Below are 12,898 nucleotides of genomic sequence, written 5' to 3' on the forward strand. Positions count from 1 at the left end.
GGTATGTTGAAGCAGATCCTTTTACCCTTCGGCTGTTGACTGTTTAGAAACACATTAGCTAAGTTGAAACTCTATAAGACAAACAGGAAACTGTCAAATGAGGACTGTAATATTTTGTATCTTATTTCATAACAGATCTCTTCTTCTCTTCAAAATTTGATAATTAATCACTCATAAGGAAGATGCACCTTCATGCTTCAGTAGCCAGCAAGTTACCTCCTTTAGCTAATGTGTAGCGTGATCCTGTTCCTTAAAGGAAAAGTCAGTGTTTTTGTAACTACTGTATATGTTCCCTTTATAGATTTGTACTTTTATTGCGCGCACAGCTGTTTGCACAGCAGTGTAAAAAATGGTAGGTCAGAGCTGAAAGTTGTCGACTGTCATAGATGGTAACAACAGACACTTGTATTGTAATCACTTCACAGTTCACTTTTGTTTTGTCTTTCAAATGGAAAAGGTGTCTGATTCTCTGACTGCTTGCGTTTCCTGTGACGGTGTCTTTTTCCTTTTACTGGTGTTACCACTTCCACAGGTCAGCATTCCTCAGCATTCCACTTTTATACTAGCAATTACTGTAACTAATTAAATACAATGATATTATTACTCCTTCAAATGATTTTCATAATGTGCCTTGTGCTTGAAAGAGCAGAGAATGGGAAGTCACAAAACTGAAAGTCTGCCAATATAAATATGATAAGTCTCCTTTGGAGTGAACAATTTTCATAGGAGGTTGATAGAATCTTAACAAGCTTACAGTCTAAAATAAGATTATGAATGCTTCAGTGATTCCATTATCATCGCATCCTCTGTGTGCCCTTCTTTACCTTGGCAGGAACTTGAGTTGGGCATTAAAGCTGGACTGAGCTTGTATGAAACCAGTCTTTGGTAGGATCTCCATGTGTTTCCTCATTTCTGGACACACCTCAAATGTCAGCCTCAAGGCTGTGCTGGCTCTGTCAAGCAAGAGATATGATTTTCATTAGCATAACATAACATAGCCAGTGCATTCATCAAAGATGTAAGATGTAGTAAAAGATGATGTATACAATTATCATAAGTAATCCACAGGTAGTAATACACAGAAAAATTGTAAAAACCTTTAACGTTTCAAATGTATGCCATGGTGACAAGCTAGACTTGCCAAAGATTACATTACTACAAAAGTATAGAAAGAAAAACTTTTTTTTAGGTTACAACTAATGATCCTTTTCATTATTGTGTATAGAAGTGATCTATAGTGATCTATCGGGTGAGTGATGGTATTAATTAGCTTAAATTGAAATAAGTGTCAAGTAAAGGTGTTTTCAAAGTCACAAATGAACATATTTCTTCAATTGAAAAAGAAAGTGAGTGCTTCTTGCAACTGCTAAAGTTAACAGGACAGATATATCACATTTTGTGGTGTAATGGAGTGGTGTGGGGGGAGTTCAAAGTTACTCTAGTCTTTCCTATGCCTATCCCAATTCCTTCCAGCGCATAGTGACACCATGAGATGTCACAGCAAGAGTCCTGTATAATCTGTGAAAAACCTCTCCTTAGCGCTGTGATACCAGAGAGTAACATATTGACGGCAGAACTACTGACATTGACACAGTTTTTCAGGCAGCTTGAAACAACAACAAAAAAATAAATAATTTTAAAGGTACTTTGCCCAGTAGACATGCCAGGGAAACCTCTTCTCCCATGAGGCCTTAGCAAGGACAGAGAAAAGACTTTTGTTTGAGTGACACTTTAAGAAATTGCCTTGTACAAAGTGATGTACCCCAAGTCCATATCATTTAGTTGACCCATTTTCGAGGAGCTCCAACAGATGGTTGTGCCTTCGGCTACAAGCTTCAGTTATAGCTCAGGCCTGTGATATAAATGGCTCTTCACCTTGGGAATTCTCCAACACATTTAACCACGTCCCACACTTGCAGTACACACCTTTCATAAAATGATGACAGTACAAACATGCTGAAACACTGTTTGCTGGAGGTAATAGGCATATACAATAAAAATGTTTTGTTATGGCTGATTTCACTCTCAAAGCTACAAAGGTAAGTGATGAGCAATCTGTGACCAAATAGAGTGAGGCACCCATGAAATATTTCGATTCCCCTCTCAAATGAAATGTCCCACTTTAAAGAGTGAGGTCAAACAGATGGTTGTTTCCCTGAGGCAAGGACTCTCAGGGACATTTGGGAGATATTAAGTCGCTATCTTTATTCCAGCCAAATGATAACCTTCAAATCACTCTGGAAGGAATATTCATAGATGCATAATCATTTAGGGTAATTAGGCATTTTAATTACCAGGGGCATTTAGGTGATGTTGTCTTTTTTACTGGTTGCCAGCGACCAGTTTCTTTCAGTTTATTCTGACCAGTTTAATGATTTAAACCAAACTTATTTGCAAATAATGCAAATGCCAGATTGCTTTGCTTGCTTACTCTACATGTTTCTATTCCTCAGAAAAAACACAGAACACAGGTTGAACTACGACAAGGTAGGGAAGGCACAGTACAAATACTGTTAACAGCGGACTTTGTGAAGCTGGTTCATTATGTTTTTTGTGGCCTGACTTTAGGAAGAAATACTCAACTCCCCAGCAGGTGCCAGTGGAGGAGGGTTTAAAAGTCCAGGCTGAAAAGAAACACTGTTCCCCAAAAACAAAAACTCTGCCAACTGTTCTCAGAATATTCAAATCATTGGCTCACAAGCAAAAGCCAACATGCACATTTTAAAGCCCTTAAAAAGTCTTTCAATTAGTAGGAGCAATATTCAAATTACTGTCTCACAAACGAGTGAGACATATTCAATTATGCATTGTGCTGTTCTCTTAAAAAATCTGTCACAAACTAAGGAGGACTTGTGGGATATCTACTCATCTACTCAAAGGAAAAAGTGACAAATTGTATGATGAAAGCATCAGCTTTCTTATTGTTTCCCCTAAAAGCCTGCCAAGCTATTCTATGTTTAAATTACTGTCTTGGAGGCAGAGTGACATATTGCATAGTTTACTGGTGCAAGCTTTGGTCTTTTTTTTACTTTAAAAGCTGCCATTCACACTGATGCTGTCATCGTCATGTTGTCACAAGTGCTGGTGTGCCAGCGCACCAGATGGCAGTTGTCACAAATCCCCCACACCCACACACACATCCACTCCCTCCACTGTATGATGTGACACAATGACTAGGTGGTGGACCAGTAAATGTTACTGCCCCAGGTGTATTCTTAACCTTATGTGTGCATTTTAATTCTTCCATGCTTCCATAATCATAAAGGCTTTACTTTCGTTCTTTACTATAGTATGAAACAAAGAGGATTGTGGAGATGTGAGTTTAGCGCAACATCATCCATCGTTTGGGAACATTTATCATTCATACATCTCCATTTTAATGAGAATGTCTGTACGTTTGTTCAATATCTCAATACGGCTATGTTAAGTCTAAACATGGTTAGGTGGAGAGGCTGGGCTGGCTGAAAAGTAAGCTGGTCTTGTCCATTTTAAGGGATTTCCATGAGCTGTTTTTCTATGAAAATGCCTGCTTTGGCAGAGACCGAGTATGTGAGGGCGTTTTAGTATTGCATTCAGTAGATAAGCCAGCATGCTACATCAGCAGTCCATGCCTCTTTCCAAACTCTATTCCAAGGATGTTTCTAAGCATGACAACAAATAAGATGGAATATAACATGCACCACTCATTTCTGCAGTGATCTAATTGGGCTGAAGTTAGTCTAATAAATTCTTAACAGTAATCATTTTAATATTTCTAGTATCCACTCTTTGCTTCAGTGAAGGTAGGATTCAACAAGACTTTAAACATGTACTACAGAGTGAGACCTTTTCTTCCATATAATATTGTTATAGTAGAACATACAGCCCCATCTAAAATGATTGGAATGACAAGGCCAATTCATTTATATAAGCTGGAAAAGAAAAAGTGTATAATTTAAATATCAGATTATTCTATCTTTTGATTTTAAACCCGAATGTTTTCAGTGTACAGCAAACACAAACTAAACTGTCTTGACACTCCAATACTTTTAGATGTGACTGCACAGTATGTTTCAGTATACAGAAGGTGTTAAATTACACGTACCACACATCACATCAACTTGAAGACAAACATAGTTCAAATAAAGCTGTAAACAGCGCCTTGGCACTCTATTTATGTCCTTGCACAATTGTTTTTTAACTGCTGCAGTTGATTTCTTCAAGAGACAGTGATGTGGTATGAAATGAAAGCTCACTCTCCTTAATTTGAGTGTTTCATGTTTAAACAAGGCAGCTGCTTAGTGGAACAAGATACTGTCGATACGTATACATAAGTAAGAGGTCATTTTATTAAATTAGGGGGATGGGAGACATTGTTCAAATATCTAGTTCCAGTACATATTTACTTGTTGGTGTTCAGGTTGATAGAACATTAGGTAGACAGTTAAACAAGGTAACAAGATTTGCTTGCATCTTTTGTATCCTAATTTACTCTAAGATTAGAAAAGTTGTTTCAGGTTGTAGGTCTCACCTGCTTTGGACCATGATACTGTCTTGATAGAGGTGGTCAAACATGCAGATCTTCAAGTCAATATTGGGCTGAACTACCCACACAGGAATGCTGACCGCAACACCCCTCACTTTGATAGGTATCTGTTTAAATTAACATGTCATGTTTACATAAAATAACAATGATTTGAACAAAACCAACAACATTTAAGGGCTCGATAAACTGTAAAAAAGACCAAATTCTTTTTTCTACCTATTAAATTCCCAGGTTATATGTGTGTGTCTTACTGGTTTGCTGGATAAGTTGGAGAACTTGATGTAGAAGTCTAGTTTGGCCTCTCCTGGAATGGTCGGAGTGAAAAAAACCTCCAGTCTGATGCTCTGAAAAGGTCCAATTTCTCCCTCTCTAACCTGTGGGTGGGTACATGAACAACATTAGATTTTACCCCTATGACATATCCTACAAGCATTCTATGCTAACCTTAGTAATGAACATCAGGCAATACCAAAGGTAAAACTAAATCAGACTATAACCTCTGCATACAACTTCAAATGGCATGTTACCACACTAAAGTGAAAGGTGATGTGTGTTGTCTACTCTTACAAGTGGTGAGAGGAGTAATAAAAATGAGAAAAAGAGAGGAATAAGCCATTTATGCAGCAGCCAACTCCGTATTGTGGGACTATGATAGCTTGATGGATAATCAGCCATTTACCAGCCTTCAACCATACAATGCTGTACCATGAGTCAAAATGACAATGATCGAGTCGGGGCACATGCAATAGACACTAACACAACAAGCACAGAGGGAGAGGTGATGCACCATTAGCCCCCTGCCAGAGAGAAGTAATGAACCCTGAACAAATCTAGAACCTCACACGGTCCACAAGGCACACATAGCGTCACTGCTAAAAAAACACGGAGGCATAATCTTCTACAGACAGAGTTAATAGTCTGTCTCCTCAGAGACAGAGCAGGTGTCTCTCTGCTAGTCCAGTGACACAGGCTGATATTTGTGAGCCAGATCTATTAAAGCTAGCAGTTAGTTAGATAGCCAATATGATCAAACACGACTCTTCATACCAACCAGTATGAATCAATCAGTTGTTGATCAACACCTAATTATAAAACACAGATATCAAAGATATCTAGATAAATGCCCTCCTTGTAATTTGGTTTAGATATTTATGGTTCCTAGAGGATGAATACTAATTGTATTAATTGTGTAGGTTATGAGAGGCTGAAATGCTTTTCGAGGTTTATAATGCAGCCTCCTTTAGTTGTAGCTTGTTCTAGTGGGCTATTCCCTTCAATCTTCTCTTCAGGATGTGAGGTACGTGTTCAGTTGGGTTAAGGTCTGGTGATTGAATTACTCTGTCTAAAACCTTCAATTGTTTTTTAGTAGGCAGCGTGTTTTGACCTTCTGCATAACGAAGTTCCTCCCAAACAGTTTCTCTGTAAATTAGAAGATACTATGTATCTGCACACCTCTGAATTCATCCTGCTGTTATCATCATGGGTTTTTGCATCAATAAAGATTAGTGAGTCTTAACCACAAGCAGCTATGCAAGGCCAAGCCATGGTGCTACCTTAACCATGCTTCACAACTGAGCCTACAGTTGATGGTGTGGATCATGAGCAGATCATTTCCTCCTCCCTTACTCTGGTGGTCTCATCAGCACATAAAAGTTCTGTATGTTCTGGAAAATGTGTGGCTCATCTCTATACCTTTCTTCAGTTCTTCAAATGGTGTATTGTGATACTTTCAACCCTGCCTTGTAGCTCTCTAGTTTTGATGTTCATTTTCAACAACAAATGTAATTTTCAGACTAAAATCGATCTCACAGTCTACTTCAGGGTAACAAGAAAAACCTGACAGTCATTTACTTGAATAGTTTAGATTAATTTGCTCACATATACTTATATAATATGCATCTTTAAATCCTAAAATCTTAAAATTGAAGTAAGACATAACTGAGATTTTGCAGCATCATCTAATACTTACATTTCCCAGACTTATGTCATTGGAGTCTGAGGAGCTCTCGTCTACTTGGGTTTCCACATTAGTGACCACACAACCATCAGGAATAGCTTCTGGATCTGCAACTGAAGCCTCTGACATTGCCACACACACAGAGCAAAACCTGATCATAGGTTGTTTTTTGTGATTGTTTGGTCAATCTGCCCCATGGAACTACCAACCCATCAAACACAACACAAAGAAAACACTGTGAACACTGTACTGAGCAAAGAAAACAACAGATTTATAATATAAAAAAAAATAAGGCTTCATGGTAAAACTAAGTGGAAGCTTGAGGTCACCATAATAGTGGTCTTCTTGATATTAGTAGTGTTATTATGCACTTTAGATTGAAAGTTGATAGTTGTATGATAGTGGGATGGACATAAGAAACCTAACAATTTGGACTTGAAAAATAAAGGATTTGATAGCAGCATTGGGTTGAATGTTAAGTTAAAACAGTTAAAACAAAAAGAAAAAACATAAACTGCCTGGAAATGTGTCCAAGATCACAAAAATTTTCTCAATAGCAGCAAATAAAAAAGAGCGACAGAGACACTTTAACACTGTTTTTCCAAAGGTAGCAGAGCAGAGGCAAAAGACTGAGCAGCTTATCAAACCATCAGCAGAGGAAAGTGCTGAGTGCAGTGATGAAGAACATAAAAGAGAATAAGCCTCCTTGTCACCAGCTGTGAGAGCAAGGTGAACTCTGTGTGTGTGTTCTTTTTCTATTGTTCTTACAAGAACCAAACGTCCTAACAGGGACAGAAAAATGAGGGAAATCAATGACAAAAAAGAGTTTTGTCAGTCCTCATTTCCTGTATTTCTGTTTTTCGCTGTTTTAGGAAACAATATGACCTATAAATTATGCTCAAATTCAAATATTCTGCACTTACTATACTGGCTTTCAGACAGCACTAGATCTTTTAATAATACTGTAAATCAACAGAGTCTACAGCCACGCTAGTGACTCAGTGAGGCTTTAGTTAAGCAGAGTGGGGCTGAGGGTAAAGTGGCCATATTTAATTTAAAGTTTATATATTAATCTGGGTCTCTATTAATACAAGATTATACAACATACAACATACATGCAATGAAATATACAGTTATAACATCAAACCATGAAATGCATAATATACAGTGCCTTGCAACAGTGAACATTTCCACATTTTGTCACATTACATCCAAAAACGTAAATGTATTTTACTGGGATTTTATGTGATAGAACAACACAAAGTGGAACACAATGAAGTGGAAAGAAAATGATAAATTGTTTTTAAAGTTTTTCATAAATAAATATCTTAAAAGTGTGACGTGTATGAATACTTTTGCAAGGCATTGTAAGTGACTATTGTGCATATGTAAAATGGCTTTACCTGGTTGCTCTTGCTGCAATGCCTCAGAGAGATTCAGTTGCTCTGGTTGGATTTCTCCAGTGTTTATGGATGCAGAGCTCTTTTGGTTGTCAGATACTGTGTTTTGACTGCTTGCTTCCTGTGAATCAATAACACATAAACATTCATCTGGTTCTATATATGTCAGAGGTTTTGATATGACTCATGTCGTTTGACCTGGTAATGTAAATAATGTAAGACTAAACATTCTGCTCATCCCATGTCCCACTGTACAGCTTCTAACATTAACATTTAATTTGTAGCTGTAATGACATTACATGAAGAAAACTCTCAAGGTCCAGCTTGACAGTCTGACCTGGCATGTGTTAGCAGAAATCTGGGATGGAATATGGACATGGCTAGTTTCTGGACTGAGATCTGTGGAGGTGTCCAGACTGAAGAGAGTGGCCAGAGCGCCTTTGTTGGTCAGTGTGATAGTCCGTGAAATTGTCTGGCCCACCACGTGTGACCCAAAGTCAATGAACTGGCTGTCAACCTCCAACTAGACATAGGATATAATCACATATAGTTATTAGCATCAACAGTGAAGAACTACCAGCTTGAGTTTTACATATATTATTACATAAGTGGACTGCTGTACAACTACTGTATGTTGGGCAAAATCAGTAGCTTGTATAGTATTTAGTGAGTAAAACTTTTAAGGCACAAAAAATGATGTAAGAAAATAGCAAGACAGGGAAATCACATGGATAGTAATTATTTGTAATGTCCTCACATCACATTTCTTTATGGTGCATCTGATGGGCACAGAGAAGGGACCCACTGGTGAAGAAAACTGGACCTCTCCTTCCAGGTCTTCATTGATCTGCAAGAACAGATAAATGATGAATGGTGTGTTGCTTTATAACAGTTAACACACAATTAATTTCAGAATCAAGGTTTGACATTAAGAATTTTTTATTAAGTTTTCTTTAAGACAATTAAGGAGGAGATTTGATTATCAGTGTGTACTTTATTTAATGACTGATCAGATTTATTCCAATAATACAAAATGCTGATATGAAGAAACAAATTTCACATTCCTATATACACAAAATTGATTAAAACCAACAAAAAGTTACAAATTTGAGTCTATGGGTCTTTTTTATTTTGGTCTGTATTATATGTGTTATGGGAGTGATGCAACTAACCATAGGCTGGAAAACAGCCTGCACATCACAGGACATCCCAGCAGATAAAGAACCAGGGGGCTCAAAGCTGAAACGCAAACCAGAATGTGTTATGAATCAAATAATGGTTATTAAACTAGATACAAGTTTGATACAAGGTTATGTTAAATTAGATTAAACAGACTCAAAGAAAGATCAGCAGCTTCAGATGAAATGCTTAAAAGACATAACCAGGTCAGAAGAAACAAACATACGATCCATATGAAAACACTAGCAGTGTGCTAAATGTTTCACTGCTAAATCTTTTACAGTATGTCATACTGCAAAACTTACCAGAAAACAAAAAATGTATTTTCAGATAAGAAAATAAACATGAACAACGTGAGCTATTTCAAAGTGTGTATTTCACCGCACATGTTTACGCCAACCCTAATGTTGCCCTGAGGAGCTTGACAACTTGCCGCCCTTCCAGAGCCTCAAGAACAGCACCGATCAATATGAATATAGCAGGCAGCCAGCCAGAGACGTGGAGAAGAGTCTCAAAATTCAGTAGATAAACCAAAGCTATAAACTATACGCATAATTTAAAAGCAACTATAGTTCCAGAATATCACAGATGTCAAACAATTCTGTTATTATTTATAATGTTATCCAGTTAAGAAAATTAAATCTGTGCATTCATGCTAGGGTTCATGTGTTGATAATGAGATATCTTCTGATGGTACAAGATGGAAACCGAGTGTCCTTCTCAGGCTTTTTTATGTAACTTTTCAAACTATAGTTTTTCATCTGTTAATAACTGGAGACTGGAGGCATCCAGTAAAAAGAGACAGCTAATGCAAGTATATGAGAGATGCCAACAACTCAGCATATGTTAAGATTAGACGAACCAAAAGCTTTTTTGGGAAATGGTGCTAATGTTAGCTTCCACTTTCTGAGTCAGACTTAAAAAACTTAACAGCACAATGCCTCTTCATTTGTTCAGACACATCTTGAATAAACAGCTGTAGGTAACACAGGAATATGATGTACTCCAGTCCGTTGTGCACAATGAAAACTGACAGCCCATCTCCTAGCAACGCTGGCTCTCAAATCAAACAGGGACATGAGAAAATTAGATGGGTTTAAGCCAGTTGTTTGAAGTTGTAGTTCGAGCTGTGAAGAACCTGGAGCTCCCATCCAGTTCACCACTGTGCCCTGGAAGTGCATAAAAGGATTTCACCTAGTTGGCTTTTTGGCTAAAGTTCCTATTGGTACCATTCTTCTTCCCTAGCTTCAAAATAGGTGGTATTAAAAGACACGTGAAAAAAAAAATAGAGCAGCTCCCTTGGGATTAAATGCTGAGTGAGGCAGTGTTTGAAGTCCTATATAAAGTGGTGCAAACAAGGCCATCGTGTACAGTATATCCATTGCAGTACACTGAAGTGATGAAGCTTTGCATTCTGGCCGCTCCCCTCTGGCTTCTCCTACAGTAAATCAATAACTATTCTCCGTTCATTATTCAGTTCAACAGAGCTAAAACCCCCTCACAGTCATAAGTACTTGTGAAAGCCCTCTACTGTACAGTGGAGCATCAAAACTCTGACTAGGTTTGTGAATATTACTTCTATAATCTTGCTGTCGTATTTACAACACAGAAGTCAAATCTTCTTCTTTCTACAATATAATTCATCTTTCTGTTTGTAAGTTTAGGAACCATATGAAGGGTATTTTTAAGACATTTCCAAGGCCACTTGGAACACATTTACAGTAAAATCATTTAATCAAACCTTAGAGATCGTTTTTCTTTACTTTGTTTTTTTTTTGGAAAGGTGTAAATGATTATATTCAGTCTACCAAAAGCTCACAATGCAATTCCCTTCAAATGTGTTGAAATTGATTAATTTTAACCACAAATAAGTTGCTGTCACAGGATACAAAGCCCAACTGCTGCTGAATGCTGCTCACAATAAATTATTCCTTTATCGAGCATTAGTTGGAGTATAAGAGAAGATTAATAAAACAACAGGTTTAATCAAGTGCAGTGTGTCACTCTCTAAAAGAAACATTTCTTTGACAGATTTCAAGCACTTAAGAATATGAAAAGGCACTTGTCAACTGTTTTTTAGCTAGTAGGACACAACCACAATTATGTGGCTGTAGAGGTTCTATCTTTTAGACAAATCACTAAGTGGACTAGTAGTCCACTTTACTTAGAAGATGGGTCCCTGATCTGCTGTAGCAGATTAAAACATTTAAGCTTAACTTGGAGGTTACTTTTCAATTTATAAGCTCCTCGAGTTCTGTCATTCCTCAAATTCCACAGGCGGGATGCAAAACAAAATAATGTGTCTCGTCCTGGCAAGATTTGGACCCAAATTAAACAAATTGTAGGTGTGATCGCACCCTTAGGTTTGGTTGAGTACCACAATTTTACTACAGTCTTAGTCTTTCTCTCACAACATACAGACCACAGAGGGGTGTCTTCCTCTCAGCTAGTCATTGCAATATTAGGAAGTGACACTAATTGCAAAAAAACAGAATCTAAACAATGGCTTTTTACCAAGTCTGGCAAGCTTCGGCTGTTGAGGTTTTTGTCCCAGTAGTGAAAAGATACAGCAGAATCCATTCTGGCATAAATGCACCTACACTGGGCGGGGGGTGCAGCAAGATGAGAAGCAATTTTTAGACATTCAGTGGGCGTACAGGGAATCATGGGTTGGTGTGAAAAAGCCCAATGTGTTCCTGGTTCATGTTTCTCTCTCCTGTTGTGCTAATGTTTTTAGCTGTGAGCCATAAAGGCTTTGCAGTTGTCATGACTGATCTCAATATTGTAGGTTTTAACGTGTGAATAACCAGCAGGTTTCACACACAACAGTCAGTTGAAGAAGAGGGTGTATAACAGCTATAATGGCAGATACAGGTGAATTTGTCAGAATGTACAGTACAAGCATAATTCAAATGTTTCTTTTATGGTAGTGGATGCACTTAAAGTTGTATATGAATAATTATATTATAACTATTTGATGGAAGGTGTGAGAAAAATATGGTTGTTTAAGACAAGCTTTGTTGGTTTTGCTGTTTGTTGAGTCTCAAAAGCATTCACCACTGGCTCAAATACTGTGTGCAGAATCAGTGGGATATACTGTACATATATTGTACATTCCACTGTAACAAATGGATCAAATATGTTGGGAGTAATTTTCATGATCCTGCCCTGTGCCTTCCTGTCCCGTGCTTTTATTTTGGTCTCCTTCCTGTTCCCCATCATGTGCCTTGTCACCTACTTCACCTGTGTCTAGTTGTTCCCCTTTAGAAGAACCACCCTGGTTATCATGTCCCTCACCAAACTGTCAGTTCTCACACCGCCACTCCCCTTGCCCTGTGTGTGATTTTTGACCATGTTAAGATCTGGATCTTGACCTTGCCCTTGCCCTATCCTCAGCCCTTGTTTTCTGTGAGTTTTGCTTCTTGTTCTTGGACTCTTGTTTCTATCTCCTGTTTATCTGGCTCATAGACCCTGGGCCCCTCACCTGGATAGTGCTTTTGGATTTTGGACCCTAGATTGTGAATTTTGCCTGCTTGCCGGTTATTTTTGTTGTTGTGTCTCCGATAACTCTTTATTTCCTTTTGTTCATGTTATTGACTTTTGAGTATTGGTTTGATACTGTGTGTCTTCGTTCTTGTTCTTAGTTTGTGCTGAGCTCACTGCTGTTTTTGTATTTTGTTGTTACTTCCTTTGCCACCGTGTTTTTGTACCCAGCATCCTGCCAGACAGTGAATGCCAAAAAGACACCTGCCATTTTATAAACCTAGACTTTAACTCCCAGAGTTCAATGCTTCCCTCGCTGGTTCCTCTATCATCCTGACAATAAAACTTCTTTCT

General features: G+C 37.9%; 1 protein-coding gene across 1 annotated transcript in view; it reads right to left on the bottom strand.

Annotated features, from left to right (window-relative positions):
- The window catches only part of cfap74 (cilia and flagella associated protein 74), a 39,151-nt gene that overhangs the window by 17,229 nt on the left and 9,024 nt on the right, over positions 1–12,898 (bottom strand). The window contains exons 15-22 of the mRNA XM_026367008.1: positions 9,055–9,121; positions 8,640–8,729; positions 8,220–8,405; positions 7,886–8,003; positions 6,495–6,610; positions 4,777–4,899; positions 4,511–4,632; positions 825–953 (exon numbers count right to left, since the gene is read on the bottom strand). Of these exons, the coding sequence (XP_026222793.1) occupies positions 825–953; positions 4,511–4,632; positions 4,777–4,899; positions 6,495–6,610; positions 7,886–8,003; positions 8,220–8,405; positions 8,640–8,729; positions 9,055–9,121 (951 nt within the window). The remainder of the gene's footprint in view (positions 1–824; positions 954–4,510; positions 4,633–4,776; positions 4,900–6,494; positions 6,611–7,885; positions 8,004–8,219; positions 8,406–8,639; positions 8,730–9,054; positions 9,122–12,898) is intronic.

Source organism: Anabas testudineus, chromosome 7 (assembly GCF_900324465.2).
Source record: "Anabas testudineus chromosome 7, fAnaTes1.2, whole genome shotgun sequence".
Lineage (NCBI taxonomy): Eukaryota > Metazoa > Chordata > Actinopteri > Anabantiformes > Anabantidae > Anabas > Anabas testudineus.